General features: G+C 24.8%; 1 protein-coding gene across 1 annotated transcript; it reads right to left on the bottom strand.

The window, feature by feature from the left end:
• Positions 1–2,993: 2,993 nt before the first annotated feature.
• Positions 2,994–11,958, bottom strand: LOC122499531 (opsin, blue-sensitive-like). Its single transcript, XM_043607945.1, has 8 exons — positions 11,407–11,958; positions 7,139–7,330; positions 6,446–6,661; positions 6,084–6,214; positions 5,042–5,214; positions 4,643–4,800; positions 4,368–4,463; positions 2,994–3,719 (listed from the first exon to the last, which is right to left on the bottom strand). Exons 1-8 carry the CDS (start codon positions 11,460–11,462, stop codon positions 3,608–3,610), a joined length of 1,134 nt encoding a protein of 377 aa, XP_043463880.1. The 5' UTR covers positions 11,463–11,958; the 3' UTR covers positions 2,994–3,607.
• Positions 11,959–19,663: the final 7,705 nt, after the last annotated feature.

The raw sequence follows: 19,663 nt of genomic DNA, 5'->3' as shown, positions 1-19,663 counted from the left end.
TTTCAATACAATTTCTTCAATTGTAAAATGTACAATATAAAATTTTTTACATTCTTTTTCAAATTTTTTAAATGTTTATAAAGAAATGTACGTTTTAAATTGAAAACGTTTTTCATTATTATTGTTTTTTGTGAAAAAGTTTTTAATTAGCCGCTTTTTGTTTAAACCAAATGGTTTAAATTAATTGTTAATATAATTTAATTGTTTTGTAATAAAAATACCTAAATACGGTTATTTTGTTTTCATATTTATATATTTAATCAACTAATTTCGAACCTTTTATAGTTAGTATGTAAAATATTTTGTTATTTTAAAATTATTATTTTTTTGTACAAATTTTAATTATTATTTTAATGATTTATTTTTATTTTATTATCCTACTATTAATAATAATTATTCATTGCATTGCCTCCAATTATAATTAATTGTTATTATTAATTGTTGTTGTTTCATTTTCAATAAATTTGATTAATTTTTTTAATGTCTTGACATTTTCTTTTGCTTGTAGGAAATAAATTTTTTTTCTAATATATATGTCGAGAAAATTATGTCTAATTAAACTCTCAAAACATTGAAACAGAAACTGAGAATTCTTCATTGCATTGCCTCCAATTTTCTTTCTAAAGTTTATGGAGAATGAAACTAGTTACATTCTAGTCAAATGATGTAGATATAATTGCTCTTGCTGATGCACGGCAGCCGATTAAGGGAGTGCACGCTCGTCGCTATTAACCGATTCGTATTGCGATTAACCACGGAATTCAGGCAATTTATGGTTTCGCAGAAACAAAGATTTTTCAAAAAAGTAAAAAAAAAAAATAATCTTGAGATTTTCATTCAGATTTAGTGTGTTAATTAACAAAGTTGTTATTTTAATAACATTCAACAACTAGTTAGTTTAACTTTTTTTGGTTTATTTTTCTCTATTATTTCTTTTAGTCATTTCTTTATTTTATTATTTATTTAATATTTATTACATATTATTTATTTTAATGAAAACCAATGAATTTCGTACTAACAGTAATTTAAATATTGAGCTACAAATAGAAATTACAAACACTTTCAAACATCATTATTTAATTATATTATCATAAGAATATATTCAAGGAAAATATTTAATTTAATAATAAATATTAATAATGAATATATAATTAGTGATTTAAATTCATTTGAATTATTTTACTATATTTTCTTTGAAGCTTATTAGCTTCATTAATTAATTATTAATAATACTACTGAATAATTCATACAAAATTAATAATTAATTTTTTTTCTGTTTAAAAAACGATTTATTTAGTGATTTAGTATGAAAGGGAATTTTTAAGTAGAACAAAAGCTTCTGGTCAGACGAAACTAAAAATCTAGATATTGCGTTATTTTGATCGATATTTTTTAAGTTTTAAGATAGAAGAAAAGATATTTTTTAAGTTAGTACAAAATATTTTTGTCATACAATACAAAAAAATTAGGTATTTTGTTATGTTTATTAGAGAAAACAAAGTTTCAAGTAAAGGGGTAATTTTAAGTCAGAAAAAATTAATTTTCTAAGTAGAACAAAAATTTTAAGTCAGACAAAACATAGTGCCAAGTGTTTTAGTTCTTGTTTGTTATTTTCAAATATTTTTAATAAATTTATTGTTTTTAAAAAGAGATTTTTAAGTAGAATAAAGTTTCCAGTCTGGCAAAGAATTTTTTAAGTAGTATTAAAGTTTTAAGTCAGACAAAACTAAAAATGTAGATATTACGTTAATTTGATAGATATTTTTAAGTTTCAAGGCAGAAGAAAAATTTTTAAGTAGTACAAAAGTTTTTAGTCAGACAAAACTAAAAGTGTAGATATTACGTTAATTTGATCGATACTTTTTAAATTTCAAGGCAGAAGAAAAGAATTTTTTGAGTAGTACAAGAGTTTTTTGTCAGACAAAACTTAAAAATTAGGTATTTTTATAAAAGAAAACAAAAATTTCAAGTAGAAAAGTAATTACAATAAAATAAAATAAAATCAATAAGTAGTATAAAAAATTTTAGTCAGACATAACTTTTTTTTGTTATTTTTAGAAACATTTATTTATTTTAAAAGGTCAAAAATAGAATTCCTACAGTCAACAAATTTATGTTTCTATAAATGAATAAACTTTACCTCAAAATAGTTACAAAATAATTATTAAGCAGTAAACAACTTTAAAAATTTTGAACCTCGATTAGAACATTAAATAACAAATTAAAAACATTTATTTATAATTTACAAACAAAAAAATTTAAATTAGAAAAAATGTTTTAATTACAAAATATGTAAATAAATAACAAAACTCTGTAATTTTTGAAATAATAATTTTAAATTACACAAAATTTCAAGGTTGATGAATAAAAAAGTGTGAAAGACAAACAGTACCTCTATTTACATTTCAGAGGAATGTTTGTATATAGAAGCAGAGAACAAAGGCTGATCACTTTGTTTTGAATAGCAATTTTCAAAAATTTAAATAGTTCGTTCTTTTTCACTTGTAGGTATATCTATTTCCACCAAAAATTTTTTATAAAATGAAAAATCGAGAAAAATAGAACTAAAAACTACTTTAAAGTCAAATAAGTAAAACATGTAAAGAATAATTTTTCTATTTAAAAAATTCATCGTGGAAAATTCGTGAAACTAATAAATAATATTATATCTCTCTCTCTTATGATAAGAACATAGAAAGATGATGGTAAAAAAAATTTCTTAGATTTTCATTTATCAGTTGATCTCCTGGTGGTGGTATTCAATACTCAACTATCGTGTCTGACTGAAGGTGGCAGCATTCTACTGAAAGCTCTGAAACACTCCACTTTTTGAAAATCAATAAAATTTTTTTTTTGAATATTATACAAATAATTTTCTTTTCTAACAGATGATTACATTTTTAAAAATTAAAATTAAACTGTCTGTCAAAGAATTTTTTTTCCTTCTATTATTAACTTTCTTATAATCTAATACTAAATTTATCTTTTTAATATAATGCTATTATTTTTATTTATACAGAAAAATATTACACAAAAATCACTATAACTGTATACAATATATTTTCAAGAAATTATTGGAGAAAAATGAATGTTTCCTACAAAATTACGAAAGGTTTAATATTGTCTTTTCAATTTCAAATGTGATTTCCATTATTATTGACCATATTTTCCTTTTGGTCGAAAATACCCTATAATTATATGAATACTCCTGTATATAATATTCCTATATATTTGGACAAGTATATATAGACTTTCTTAATCCAATTTTCTCCCTGCTATTGTTTATATGAGATAATTTTATAACTTATGCTTTTTTAAATAAAATTTCTTGTCATAAAAATTTGAAATTATTTTTCAATAAGAAATTCTCTTAATAGTTATATATATATAAAATAAAAATATAGAACTATAAATATACGAGTAGAATTTAAAAATATAGCGTTGATAACATAATTCCTTTTTTTTTCTCAAAAAATCAGAATAAAAATTTCGATGTTATATTTGTGGTGGCTGATAATGTAGATTTTGATGTTTTATCTTGTACTGATTCATTGATTTTCTATTACGTCGACTGTAGCTACATTTTTCGAGAGGATTCTTTCAAAATTTATGCATCATCTGCTTTCATTCTTTCTGTTGTTGCCGATGTTGTATCTGTTGCTGGTTCTGGTTCACGAATTCCCATCCACTTACATCGCTTTTGTAATTCCACTCGATACCTAAAAATAATTAGAATTTTTTTTTAATTTAATATTTAGGTCAAGGACAATTAGAAAAGTGATGAATTGATAAATGTTCATTTTTGGTAATGAAATAAAATAAAATATTTTTAGTGCACATTTTTTTAAATACTATTTTTCTTCTTTATTCTTCTTTTTCTATTTTCTCCCTTTTTCGCTTTGATAATAATAATAGTTTTACGAAAAGTAAAAATTTTGTTTAATATTTTAATATTTAATTATTAATTATTAATAATTATTAATTTCATATTTTTCTTCTTTTTTTCTTTATCATTTTTTTTAGTTATTTATTTGAATCAGGACTTTTTAATTATCTTTTTTGAAATTAAATTTAAATTTGTCTGTAAACCTTCTTCGTCTTATTAAATAATACAAATGAACATTAATTTTGAACAATAATGAAAATCTTTTTAATTGGATAATTGGTAATGTAAAAAGATATTATTTATTTACCAGTAGAGGTATAAGATTAATTTACATTTACTGATATTGACATTTTAATATAAGAAAAAAATAACATCAAAGATATCGAATCATATTGTTTTCTTATTATTATTTAATTATTCAATTGTTTTTCAATTTTTCATTATTATTCGCAATGTGTATAAATCTATAAATTGAATTTACCTTGGATGATTAATTGCATAAACCCAGGGATCAATGCAGGATACAGTTTTTGCGAATACTGCTGGTATCATTGTGGCAAATGGTGTTAATGTTTCACTGTAAAAAAATTTGAAAAAAAATTTCATTTTATTTCCAAAAAAAGAAAATTAATAATAATTTACAATTTCTGTTTCTAAATTAAGGTAGAAATGGAATTTTAAAAAAATGCATAAAAAAAGCCTTCTCGAGAAGAAGGAAAATCAATATATCTTCGGAGGGAATAAATTTTTTTTTACCGATTTCCAAAAGCTCCAGTCAAAGCAACAACAGCATATGGCGTCCAGGCGCAAACAAATAAGAAAAATATCGTGAATGCAACTTTTGCAATTCGCATTTCAACACTTCTTTCCTTATCTTGATTGGATATGAGTGATTTGATATTCATCTTCTTCGCCTTTATTTTGAAAATTATTTATTTTCAATATGAAAAAATGATGAAAATTAATTTTTCTTTATTTTCTATATTTTATAATATAAATTATTTTAAATTTCATTATTAAAATATGAATTAAAATTAAAAATATAACAATTTAACTTTAAATTTACAGAAAGAAAAATTTTAATTAAAGAAATATAGAGAATAATTAATAAATAAAAATTGTAAAGAAGAAATTCTAAAATAAATGAATACAAACCTGTTCACGTAACATTTTTTCATGATGACGTACAGATTTCATTAATTGAGAATAGAAATAAACAATAAGTGTCATTGGAAAAACGTACGACCAACAGAAAATGCTTGCAACAAAAACTTTCGTGTCATCATCGTCTGTCAGAAAATCAAAACTGCAGGTTGTTAAAAATCCCTCTGAAAATCAAAAATAGTAATAAATATATGAAATATTATTTCAGTTATTATCGAATGTGTACAAAAAGAATTTATTTAATTTAAATAAACGTTTACTTAAGTTTACTAAACAAATATTTATTTGGATCGAATTATTTTTATTTAAGTCAATAAAATGTTCTATTTATTGTTATGAAAAAAATATATATTTAAAAATGTTCATTAAAACGAAATTCAAATACTAAAATTATTGGTCGGTAAATACAATTTTTTGATTTGAATAAAAATTATTTGATTCAAATAAATATTTCTTTGACTTAAAGACATTTGTCTATTAAAAAATTAATTCCTATATTTGTCTATTAAAAATTTATTTGAACCAAATAAATTTTTCCCATTGTTATAAATTTAAACCTTTTTAAAAATTTCCTTTTAAACCAATTGATTTTTAAATTTCAAAAAGAAGAGTAAATTCTTTAAAAATTTCACAATTTTCATTTATTTAAAATTTAAATAACTCTCTACTTTAACTGTATTCCATATTTTGCATATTCTACTAAATTATGAAAGTGCTTCTATTTTAAATACACTTCAATATTTCAATGCTTATTAGATTACATTAACAATTTGTATAATATTCTGAATAATTATAACCTAAATATAAGTAAATAATAAATTAGTTCGCTTAATCATATTATTTGAAACAAATAAAGTTTATATTTATAAAATAATCAATAATTAAAGAAAAATAATATAAATTCTTTATGTACAATTTTCAATGCACTTAAAAATAAAAGGGAGAAAAAAAATTTTATTTTATTCATTAGGAATTGTTTGTTAACTTTTTTCTTTATTTATACATTTTTTGTTTGTTAATAAAAAAATTTTACCTGGTACGTAACGACCCCAAACACGAACCCATGGAAGTATTGTGAATGGCAATGCCCAAAACCATGTAAGCATTACGATAACAAAAGCTTGTTTTCCATTGAGTCTTCCATCGATAGGGCACGAAATAGTTCTAAATCAAATTAACAATTATTATTATTATTAATAATAACATTAAAAATAAGGAAATAATTGAATAAATATAAATTAATCAATCATTATTAACATTACTATTTATATAAGTAAAATTTAACTAAAAGTATTTATAATTTACTAAAATTAATTTGAATTAAATTAGTCTAAAATTAAATAAACATAATTGAAAATCGAAAATAGTTTAATGTATTTGATGACAGATTGAAACCTGTAGCGATCGAATGCAATGGCCGCATTTGTAATGGCTTGACCTATCCCAGAAATACTGCCGAGTGCACCATAAATATCGCAGCCCAATTGCCAACCTAACATTCGCTCCAAGAAACTATTGGCAATCAGCAATGGCATTTCTAACATCATCATTAAGTCAAAGAGAGCCAAATTAATTATAAACATATTTGACGGCGATCTGAGAGATTTTGACCTAGAATGTAAATATAGTTCAGTTCATTTCACCGATTAGAAGCAGAAAAAATAATATTTACAAAAATAAAAATATAAATTTAACTTCTATATTCAAAATTAATAGAATTTTTATATTATTTCTACTATCGAAATAAAATAAAAAATCCAAATATAAAATCAAATTTAATCAGTCGATTTAATAAATAATAATTAATAACTTGATAAAATTAAAAAACTCCACAGATACAATAGAATTTAATTTTAAAAATTAGATGATATTCGTCATATTTAAAAATTAAAAGTGAATACAAAAATGGAATAATATTTAAATTATTCAATCTAATTTATCGAAAAACTGAAAATAATAAAGGAAGCTGTGAATTTTTTTAATTTTTAAAGAAAGTAATTTAAATGTTTAATGTATCATAATCCTATCTGATATCTTTATTGCAATTTTTTTTTTCATTTCTATTTTTGCAAAATAGAAAATTCTTACGTCGAAAATATCCAAACAACACATCCGTTACCGACGAGTGAAAGTACCATGAGCATAAAATAAATTAGGGCTAAACATATGTGCCAATATCTTTGTGGTGCCAAAAATCCCCTCCAATGTGGATGTACCATATCTGAATGTTCTGCTGGTACATTCCATCCCAAAAGACGATCCTGCATGTGCTGAATATGCCTTTGAATACAAAAAAAGAATTAATATTAATATTAAAACAAAAATTAAAATCTCAATACTTTACATGTAAAATTTTTAACAAATGTATCATTTTTGCTATATTTGTAAGAAGTTTAAGTAATGTACCATGTCTGCAATATCAAATATGTAAATTTATAATTATTCTTAATAACTGTCCGAAATAAACTTACATTTCTCATTTCAATGATTCTATATTAAAAAATTTAATTTATTGGATAATTCAAAATTATTCTCATAAAACCATGTATAACGCATCGATTACAAAATTTATTTTAAAAAATTATTCATCAATCTATATATATATATATATATGTATTTTTTTATCCTGCAATATTATACTTGAGATCAGATACACGTCCATGATGGCGTAAAGTTTAATCTCAATTTTCTTGAAACTTTGATTTTCAAACATCTAACTTCAAAAGCGCCCCGATGCCTGGGGTTTCAATCTAGAGGGTTCGTGCTAAGCTTAAAAGATCGAAATTCATCTCGATATATGACCTTTTATCAAAACTTTATAATATTGACAAAAACAGATGCAAAAACATTGAGAATTAAAGCGAAAGAAAAACGTATGAAAAAAGAGAAACTTTTTTTAGCGAAGGAATGTTCGAGTATTGTTTTTTTTTTAAAAAAAACTTTTGTTTTGATTGAAAAAAGTTAGACTGAAAATAATTTAGGATACTGAAAGTAAAAATTTGGAAGATTCTGGAAAGTGGGACTGAAAAGACTCTTACTACTGAAATGTAAAAAAGAATATTTTATTAAGAAACTGTCTCACTAGGAAGTGTCTTCTACTACTTGTCTATTAAGGTTGGACTTACACTTTTGTTACTACTGTCTGACCGATACTACTTTTTACTACTGATTATCAGATTGTTAATATACTTAGATAAAAAAAATTAAAATTAAAATTTTTGCTACCTTCTAACTTCCTATTACTACTAAATGCAAAAAATTGACCAATCAGTTAATTTTGTAAAGAAAAAAAAATTAATAATTAAAAACAAAAAAAAAATTTTTTCTCGTTCTATATTCAAACTGAAAGTTCCACAAATATTTTACCACAAACTTTTAGTAACTCATGCAAAAATAATTACAATTTGTGTCACAAAATTTATATATTATATGTTGAACAACTTTCTTTGTCTGGCTGGCACTGACTTTTACTACTGATTCAGTTGTAAAAAAAATTTCTGTCGTCTGACACTAGGGAAAGAAACTCAAAAAAAAATTAGGCAGCCCGACTTGTACTCACTTCTATTACTAACACAAAATTTTCAAAATTTATCACGTCTGACTTAAATTAATTTTGACTACTGAAATTATAATAAATAAATTAAACTTAATGTCACAAAGTTTATTTGACATTTACATGCCACTGAAAACTGAATAAAAAGGAAAAATCTGTAGTCTGACTGGTACTGACTTGTACTACTGATACAAAATCATTTAAATTACGTCTGACTAAAACTATCATACACTACTGAAATCCTAATAAATAAATAAAATTAAAATTAGTGGCACAAAGTTTATTTGATATCTATATGACACTGGAAACCAAATATGAAAAAAGTTTTGTAGTCTGACTGGAACTGAATTTTACTACTGATACAAAAATTGCAAAATTTTTTTCTTAGTAAAACTATTTTAGACTACGGAAATCGAAATAAATAAGCAAGTTTAATTAATTTAACAAAATCTTATTTAAATTTGATTCAGCACTGATAAAAATAGTAATAAAAAATTTATCACTCTGACTAGCATTGATTTTTACTGCTGATCCAATATTAGTAAAACTACGTCAGAGTGAAACCATTTTTGACTATTGAAATCCTATTAAATAAACAAGATTATAATTAGTGTTACAAAATCTTGTTTGATTTTTATTTAGCAATAAAACTACCTACGTCTGACTAAAAGTATTATTAACTACTGAAATCTTAAAAAACATAGAAAAATTAAAATTAGCGTTACAAAAACTTAATATGATATTTATTAGCACTGTGTGAAATTAAAAAAAAAAAATCTCATCAGACCGACTCGACTTACCTTCTACTACTGATACGAAATTACCAGAATTTATCTCGTCTGACTTAAAAGTATCAATGTCTACTGAATTTTTAATAAACAAAGATACTTGTACTCGTGATAAAAAATATTAAGAAATTTTCATAATTATTTCGTTTTATTTTCAAAAAAAAAAAATTTTTCCTTTAAAAAAAAGAAAAATTTACTAATAATTCAGTTTTTTCTTTTACTATTTCTAATTATTGTTATTAAGTAAAAATTATAATAATTTAAAAATTTCTCTAACAGACTTACACCACTAATTCTATATTAAGAAGAATTTTTCAATTCTAATAAAACTGTCTTTTACTACTGCCTACAAAAATGACAAGAATTCTAATCGTCTCCAAACTGTTACTCCTTTACTACCAATAGCAATTCTAGAAGAAAATTGATGTCTGATTAAAATTGACTTTTACTACTGCCATCTCGAAAATAATCACATCTCACCAAAACTCATTAATAAAAAATAAATTAAATCTTCAATTTAATTCTTGAAAATTGAAGAAAAAAAAACATTGTCTGACCATAATTTACCATCACTACTAAAAATCTGTTTCTAAAATAAAAAAAATTTCCTTCCTTTCTTCAAATTTCAAGAATATATATTTTTTTTGTCTGACCATAATTTACCATCACTACTAAAAATCTGTCTCTAAATGAATTCATAAACAATTTTGCCTTACACAACACTAGTATTATGTAAATGAAAAATTTTTTCTTGAAGGACTTCTGAGAAAAAGTTTTGAAAAAAAATTTTTTTTTTGCCCAGTGCAAGGGAGTAGAGAGAACAAAAAGAAGAAGAAGGTGGGGGATAAGAAATTTATTAAAAAAAATTTCCTTCCTTTTTTCAAATTTCAAGAATGTATATTTCTTTTGTCTGACTATAATTTTCCTTCACTACTAAAAATCTGTCACTAAATGAATTCATAAACAATTTTGCCTTACATAACACTAGTATTATGTAAATGAAAAATTTTTTCTTGAAGGACTTTTGAGAAAAAGTTTTGAAAAAAAAAAACTTTTTGCCCAGTTCAAGGCAGTGGAGAGAACAACAAGAACAAGAAGAAAAAAAAGGTGGGGAATGAGAAGCAGAAATTGAAAAAATAGAAAAAGGAGAAAAAGAAGTAGAAAAAAAATACAGAAAGTAGAAAAAGAAATTGAAAAAATGAGAAGCTTTATTAAATGAAGGTAAATATTTGCCTAATTAAAAAAGTAAAATTGCTGCCTTAAAAGTGAAAAGTATTTAAAAGTAATTGACGCCTGAAATTTTGGATTAAGTCGAGTAGCGAATGTCTGGCTAAGTGGAGCAAATGACTGTAACCTCCCTTGAGTCGGAAGTTCTTGGCAATCACGAAATCCATAGTGCTCTTCCCGGACGCAGTGTTCTTCAATGTTTCCTCCTAAAACTTTTGCCTTTTCTTTGACTCTCTCTCTCTCTCTTTCTTTTTTCTTGTTTCTCTCTCTGTCTCACTAATACTTTCTTTCTTTTTTCTCTCTCATACTTCCTCTTTTTCTCTGTCTCTCTCACTCTCTTTTTTTTCTTTCTCTCTCTTTCTTCCTTTCTCTCTCTGTTACTCACTCTCTTTCTTTTTTTTCTCTCTATCTCTCTATTCCTCTGTCTTTTTCTTTCTCTCTTTCTTCCTTTCTTTCTGCCTCTTTCACTCACTCTTTCTTTTTTCTCTCTATCTCTCGTTATTTTTTCTTTCTTCTCTTTCTTTATTTTTTTCTTTCTCTCCATCCCTCGTTCTTTCTTCTTTTCTCTTTCTCTCTTCCCCTAATTTCTCTCTCTCTCTCTCTCTCTCTCTTTTTCTCCTTCCCCCTAAATTCTTTCCCTCCTCTTCACTATCACCCCACTTCACTTCCGTTTAGAAAGCTTTCTTCATTCTCGCATCAACCATTTCGTATAGATGTATACCCTCCTTTTCTCATGTTCCACAACACAATACCAGGTGATTATCAAAGAAATGATCAAGTGTACCTACCCAGCATCACCGACAATGGCCATCGGCAGCAACATGGCGCTCTCATTGAAGAACATTCTTGCCCTGTGTTCGGTTTATCACCGAGAAATCGATAATTGGAAGTTCAACTGTTGTTAACGAACGTTCCGAATCTAATTGGACTGTTGCTAGTTACTTGATTGTTAGCGTTTTTGGTGTCTACCACTTTTCACCGAGTGGTTTTAGAACCTTTCTTGCATCAATATATATATTGCTCCCTCACTCTTTCTCTATCTATATATATATATATATATATGTTTATTAGAGAACAAACAATAAAAACCAAAAGAGAAATTTCACGAAAAAATTGATATTTCACGAAGAAAGAAAAAAATTTCCGTTTGTAAAAATTATATATTTTCAAAAAGGAAAATAGAAAACAGAAAATGGAGGAAATTTTTATTCACTTTGTTAAAAAGTTATTCACATTAAAAAAAAAATCAGAGAGAAAAAAAAGTGTTTATATAGAAGAGTTTTGAAGTGAGACGCGGTGCGAAAGTTGGGAATACGTTCCGCAACTCACTTGAATCTGAGAATTTCTTTTATTCTCCTTTTATATGGACATAGGAAGAATGCGAATGGCGTGCAAGTTGAGAATTTAATTCAATTTGTAAATCGTGGAAACCCTTTATTTAGCTGATGTTAGGTGGTCACGCGATTTAATATCACATGTATTCGTTTCTTTTTTTTTTAATTCTTCTTTTCTTTTCTCTTTTTTCTAAACTTGACATTTTTTGCCTTGAAATTTTTCACTCACAAATGTTGACACCTTTTTTTTCTCTCCTCTTACGAACAAGGTATTCTAATTCTATTATGTAATTTACCAGTATACGCGCATGTCCTAAAAGTAGAAAATATTTTTAAATTTCCCAACTAAATATTATTTTCTATATTCTGTGATTTTTATATCACTTATTTTAATTTTTTTTTTTTTTTTATGAAAAATTCATGCTTTTATAGAATATAAAAAAGTTATTAATCAATAAACTCACTTTATTATGTTTATACAAAAATGTTGTTCTCTAAAACTCTATTTTTGGTAAACAAAATAAATTATATTTACCTTTTTCCCTTTTATAAATACGAAAATTATAAATAGAAACATTGTTACCAATATCAATTTGCCTTAGGGCTGTTTGTTCAATAATGTGTACAATGTTCTCTATATTTTTCAAAAATTATTTAATTTAAAAATATCTTTTTTAATATATTACAATGAAATTAATAATGAGGCAACTTCGTCTTTTAGTTTACCAAAATTACATGTGAAAAATAGAATAAAAATTTTGCATTTTAAAATTTTAATCTTCCAGAAAAAGTTTTAAGCAAAAACATCGGGAGAAAAAATATGTTTACAAACTAGAGAACCACCAATTGAAATCAATTGAAATACGTAGAAAAAAATTATTTAAAAAAAAATTCTCTCGTTTCATTCAAAGTTTCTAAAGCCGCAGTAAAAAGTCATTCTTTTCAATTGCATCACTGAAAGCAATACTCGTGGGGGAAAAAAGTACATGTGGATAACTGATGTTTTTCTCTGAATCACACTATGTGTTTAAAAAAGAAGTTCCCAATAAAATTCAATTGTTTCTGTTTTTTGAATTTTTAACTTTATTTTTTCCCATTTTTTTCAAAATTCAATAGAAACTATATTGAACTATATTTAATTTTGAAAAAAATAATAATAAAAAATATGTCTAATATATCCGAGTAATGAAATTTTTTTTCCTCACTTAATTTAAAATGTGCCTAAAAATAAATGTCTCGTTAAGGAAGAGGTCTTTATTAAAAGGATTCTTTGTACATATTTTTTCTTTGTTATCACACAGTATCATTATGAAAATGAAAATCTTTTGAGAATCTTTTTAATTAAAAATTATAGAAAAGTATTACGTAGTTTTTTTAATTTCACAATTCATTCTCTTTCACGTCAATGTAATGAATATTTTTTTCAATTTAACAAAAACTTGCCTCTCATTTTACTGTTTTATTAAAATAGTTATAAATTTATTTATTAAAATTTTCTTTTCTTTAAAAGCAAACAATTCATTTTCTTGAGAAAACACTTTTTATTTTCGTTAGAACAAAAGTTACTTTATTTTCTGTTTAAAAAAGTTATTTTATTTTTTATATGGAAAAAAATTATTATTGAAAAAAATTGAATTTTTGGTTACATACAATTATTTAGTATCTACATTTTTTAAATAAATATAAAATAAAATTAAATATTAAAGAAAAAGTGTAATGATTTTAAGCAGAAAAATAAACAAAAAAAATATCTAAATAATAAATAAAATGCAAGAAAAAGAGGATCATAGTCAGGGTTGGACCCTTGATGTTTTTTAAATAAGAACACTAGTGCCATCTATGCACGAACCTAAATTTTTTTTTTTAAAGTTATAAAGTTTCAAAGGTGATCCAACCCTGACTATGTTCCCCCTTAATTAATGTTTTTAAAAACATATTGTAAATAAATTTTCTACGAAAATTGTAAGTAAATATTTTTTTCTTCTTGCAGACAGCAAATATTGTAGAAAAAAGGAAAATAACAAGATGTAAAAATTTTATTTACTGAATAATGTTTTCCCATTAAAAAAGAAGAATATCATTGGTATTCATAGTCTGTAAATTGTTTGCCTTTGTCAAGTATTCGATTTCAACAGTTCTGACACTTTTTTAAAATTCAAGAGGCCTCACGATTATTCAGATGTTTTGAATACATAGTCTTGTTAACGATAAATCAATTCGTATTTTTTTCTACACAACATGTCTGGCTCTCTGTTGACAAGCAGACACTGTATAATCAAGAAAAATACCATTAATTGTTTTTTCTTTTTGTAAAATCATTTCTTTTTTAAAATTTCTTTTTCTATTATTTATTTTTTATAATTCTTATTTAAAATTAATATTTTTTCAATTTTTTCGTATTTCTCTAGATAATTTCAACTTGTTTGTTTATTAATTAATTATTACCATTGAATTTATATAGGAATAAATACAGGAATAAATGTGGATTTTATTTTGTTTACTGTTCACCAAAGTACTCAATGGATTTTATGATTACAACTGGAATAATTTATTTACCTTTTCATTTATTATCCGCTGATTGATATTTCAAGATACATCTGACATTCAAATGCATCATTAATCATTTTAAAGTTTCGATAAAATCTCGAAATATATTTATACCTACAGCATTTATAGATAAATAGGTGTGATTTTTAAAACGTAAAGCACAATTCACGATCCATGAAAGCTTTCGAGGCTTTTTTCTCTATTTTTCATTTCTGAACGTATTTATCAAGTTTTGAAAATTCCCCGGTTGATAAAATTCAAAATTTTTTTTTAATTTTATAAAATTAAATGAATTTTAATTTTTTTTCGAAAACTAGTTAAATTAGATGGTAAAAAATTACAAATTGAAGGAATTATTATTATTTGAAGAAAAGTAACATGCTCTAGTGTGTAAAACGAGATCAAGAGCAAGTATTCAGATGTGCGATGAACCCACTGGAGAAAACTCTCTCATTTATTCGTGGTCCTATCTTTCGAATCGGTCTCGCGACAAAGGAAATCGAGCGAGTTGAGAAACGTGGTATAACGTCGATTTCGTGAAATTCTTCGGAAAAATCTCCATAATTTGGGAAATTGCCTTTTGATGTTTCAGATGAAAGAGCCTGAGGCTGAGTGGCAGTATGCCACATCTTTTTCTCCCAGCACTAACAGTTTCTTTTGTTCCATCGTCAATGCCATTCTTAACTCTTGAAAAAATGAAAAAAAAAAAAAAATTCGACAACTCTATTACATATATCTATATAATGATCAAAATCATAAAAAAAGTTCCCTTGTCCTCCAAAATGATAACTCTTTATCGTCTCAAATAGCTTTTAGTAGCTTTGAATTAAATTCCTCTTTTTTCACTTCGCAAATCCTTTATTTTACTTTCCTTTTTTTTCTCTCTCTCTCTCATCTTTTTCGTCTTTCACACTCACTCTTTTATTCTAGAATCTTCGAACCGTTTCAACCTCGCGGCTTTCTTTTTTTTCATCGCATCGATGCAATTACGACCCTCTCGGGAACAATGTGAGATATCTCATTCAGTAAAAGTACTGACGATCTTTACGTAATGCAGTTTCCGCGGCACAAATTTCATCCTATTTCCCAATGGATGCATAGCTGATATTCTTTCATGCGATTTTTTATATTAAAAGAAATAATGGAAAATAGGTTTTTGAATATTTGTACACATAAAGGAAGAGACGTTGAACAAAATTAACTGTTAAAAAACAAAAAGAAAAATATTTGTAGCAAAGTATTTTTGAAAAACATTTTTCAAATTGACTGCAGTCAAAGTTAAACGTAGAACTGGAATTTTTCGGAAAAAGGAAGAATTAAAAAATCTACGGGGAGAAAAAAAGATAAAATAAAATAATAATTGTTTTTTAATTAAAGCTTGATAAGAAAAAAAAATTATAAACAATGTCAATTGTTAATAGCAATTGTCAGCAGTCAATGTTAAACGTAAAAAAAGTTATATTTTGGAAAAAGCAAGAATTAAAAAAAATCTACGGTGGGAGAAATCAACAAAACTTTGTAGGATTGCTTAACAATTAACGCTGGACGACATATAAAAATCATAAACATTGTCAATTGTCAATAACAATTGACAGCAGTCAAAGTTAAATGTAAAAAAAGATTTTTCCAAAAAAGCAAGAATTAAAAAAAAATTTAGGGGGGAAGAAAAAACAAAACTTTGTAGGATAGCTAAATGATTTTTTGCTGGGCAAAAAAAAAATTATAAACTATATTAATTGTTAATAACAATTGACAGCAGTAGAAAATGAGTGTAAAGAAAAGAATTTTCTTAAAAAATAAAAAATAAAAAAATTTAAGGCTGGAGAAAATGACAATACTTTGTAGGAAAGCTTATTAATTAAGGGTGGTTGAGTAAAAAAATTGTAAACAATGTCATTTGTTAATAACAATTGACAGCATTCAGAGTTAAGTGTAGAAAAAGATTTTTTTTTAAATGTAAGAATAGAAAAAATTTATTATGGGAGAAAATGACAAAACTTTGGAAGGGAAAAAAATTATAAACAATCTCAATTGTTAATAACAATTGACAGCAGTAAATGTTAAATGTAAAAATTATTTTTTTTTTGAAAAAGTAAGAATAGAAAAAATTTATTATGGGAAAAATGACAAAACTTTGTAAGACTGCTTAATAATTAACGCTAGACAAGAAAGAAATTATAAATTTTATCAATTATTTATAACAATTGACAGAATTCAAAAATTGAAAAGTGAAAAAAAGAATTTTTTTTGAAATGGAAAAAATAAACTGCTTATTAATTAACGCTGAATGATAAAATAATTATAAATAATGTCAATTGTTAATAACAATTGACAGCAGTAAAAATAAATGCAAAAAAGGGTAGTTTTTGACCAGCAAGAATTAAAAAAAATCTAGGCGGAGAAAAAATGACAAAAACTTTTAGGATTGCTTAACAATTAAATCTGAATGAGATAAAAATTATAAACAACGTCAATTGTTGATAACAATTGACAACAGTCAAAGTTGAGTGCAAAAAAGGTGGTTTTTGTTTAAAAGCAAGAATAAAAAAAATTATGATTGGAGAAAACGTTTAAAGATTGTACAATTGATTATTAATATACGCTAGACAAGAGAAAAAATTATAAACAATATCAATTGTTAATAACATTTGACAGCAGTAAAAATAAATGCAAAAATGGGAATTTTTTTGAAAAAGCAAACAACGAAATAAAATCAAGAAATGGGGAGAAAATGACAAAACCTTGTTAGAATCATTATCAATTAACGCTGGACGAGATAAAAATAATAAATAACCTCAATTGTTAATAAAAATTGACAGCAGTCAATGTTAAACGTAAAAATTGGAATTTTTGTTTGAAAAAGGTTGAATTAAAAAAAATTAAGTAGGGGAGAAAACAACAAAACTTTGTAGGATTGCCTTATAATTTTCGCTGGGCAATAAAAAAATAATACTCTATTTTAATTGTTAATAACAATTGATAGCAGTCAAAACTGAGTGTGAAAAAAAGATTTTTTTTTGAAAAAGAAAAAAAAATCAAGTAGGGGAGAAAACAACAAAACTTTGTAGGATTGCTTAATAATTTTCGCTGGGCAATAAAAAAATAATACTTTGTTTTAATTGTTAATAACAATTGATAGCAGTCAAAACTGAGTGAGAAAAAAAGATTTTTTTTTGAGAAAGAAAAAAAAATATGAGAGGGGAGAAAATGACAAAACTTTGTAGGATTGCTTAATAATTTTCGCTGGGCAATAAAAAAATAATACTTTGTTTTAATTGTTAATAACAATTGACAGCAGTCAAAACCTCCTCCTAATAGAAAGGAACTGTCAAAAACCGAAAAAAATAAAATGTAAAAATAAAACATGTGCTAAAATTCGACTATTTTCAGTTGTGGACATAATGAATAAATGTCAAAACGAAGATTATTATGAGTAATAGTAGAAAATATTTGGATAATAAGAAAATAGTCTGCTAGCTAATTTTTCTGAATTTCGCATTAAGTGAGAAGATATTCATAATGAAAACTGGCATTTTTGTCTCATTTTCCTATTATTATTATTAAATGCATATATATGCTTCAAGCGTTGCGCGTTGGGGGGAGAAAAATGATAAAAAGCTGGATATGGCGTATAATAGTATGACAAAAACCCACACAGAGACAAGGTAAAGTTTGTATTTTTAATACGAGACTGTAAACATGCATCAGAGTATATTATTCGTTGTTTGGAATTTAAACTGGAATGAAATAGAAAATATAACAAAAGGAGTGTTGTACAATGAGTTTATAATAGTGTTGAATGAAATGGTCTGTTCATTTATATATGTATAGGTGAAAAGTGCAGTGAGAATATATATATATATATATATATATAAATATACATATATATTTAAATATGTATACATATATGTATATACATATATATTTACGTATGTATGTGTGTATGCATATATATTTATGTTTGTACGACTACACAGAGATAGAGATGAAAATGCTTGTGTACTTGTTTGTGAACTCGACATAAATGCGTGAAGATGCGTGAATGCGCACGAACGGCTTAATTTTGCACTGAGCCCACTCGTACAGTTATTCAAGTGCGCGGAACTTGTTCGCATATACGGGACCGAATGCCTCCGGGATTCGCCACCTTTTGTCTTACTACAATGGCGGCAGAAGCACAAAAGTGACTAAGTGCCCATAATACCAGCCATTATATACCTCTTTCTACCGACGTATTCAGTGCGTTCGACACTGTGTGTCTATATATGTATATATGCACAGATATATATACTCGCAATGTATGAAAATCTTTCAATGTACAAAAGACATTTTCCTAAGTGCTTGGCAATTGATAAAAGCGCAATATACCCAAAAAAAAAAATTGTATACCTACGTATATCGATTTTCACAAAATATTACCATTTTTTTTTTTTGTCTTTTGAATATTTTCCTCTGTCAATATTTTGTAAATAAAACATAAAATTTAATGAATTAAATGATAACTTGACGAAATTGAAATTTTAAGGAGAATAAATGTTGTATAGTCAGACATGTGAATAATGTAGATAAAAAAATATCAGGTTAAAAGGACATTAAAATTTTTAATTATTAAAGAAATTAAAATTTAACCAAAAATAAAAAAGAATATAGTAGTAGGTAGGTCATTTGAAAGATTTAAATAATTTAAATTTTTACATCGTGAAAAAATGTTTATTTTACTGTAAATTAGTTTTAAACTTCAATGAATCAATTTTCAACTTGAAATGTACTTTCAGTTATACAAATTTTATTAGTTGGTAAAAAAAATTAATTCACTGGAGAATAAAGAAAATTTCTATTGAGTCAAAAGTATTTTCTAAAAAAAAAGCATTTGGAGTTTAATTAAAGTTTTAATTTTTAGTGGAAAAAGTCTTTAGGAAATTAATTTTCAATTAAACAAAAATTGGAGTTTAACAAGAACTAATTATTATTTATTAGCAAAATCTTTTATACTAGGAAATAAAATTTTTATTTCGATAAAAAGTATTTATAGTTAGAGAAAAAAAATTTTTCATTTCAAAAAAATCTGTGTGATATGACAAATCACATAGTTTTAAATAAAACTTATTATTAAAAAATATTTAATAGGAAATATTTATAGGCAGCAAAATTACTATTCTGAGTA

This window comes from Leptopilina heterotoma, unplaced genomic scaffold, assembly GCF_015476425.1.
Source record: "Leptopilina heterotoma isolate Lh14 unplaced genomic scaffold, ASM1547642v1 Lhet_169, whole genome shotgun sequence".
NCBI lineage: Eukaryota > Metazoa > Arthropoda > Insecta > Hymenoptera > Figitidae > Leptopilina > Leptopilina heterotoma.
The sequence above is the reverse complement of the archived record's forward strand: the minus strand, read 5'-3'. Positions and strand labels throughout refer to the sequence as shown.

Bases quoted from the DNA above. Each gene is read 5' to 3' on its own strand.
- LOC122499531 (XM_043607945.1), bottom strand. From the start codon at position 11,462: ATGTTCTTCAATGAGAGCGCCATGTTGCTGCCGATGGCCATTGTCGGT. The intron at 7,331-11,406 runs GTAGGTACACTT...TTGTATTCAAAG, and splicing joins GCCATTGTCGGTGATGCTGG to GCATATTCAGCACATGCAGG. The intron at 6,662-7,138 runs GTAAGAATTTTC...TTTACATTCTAG, and splicing joins GTTGTTTGGATATTTTCGAC to GTCAAAATCTCTCAGATCGC.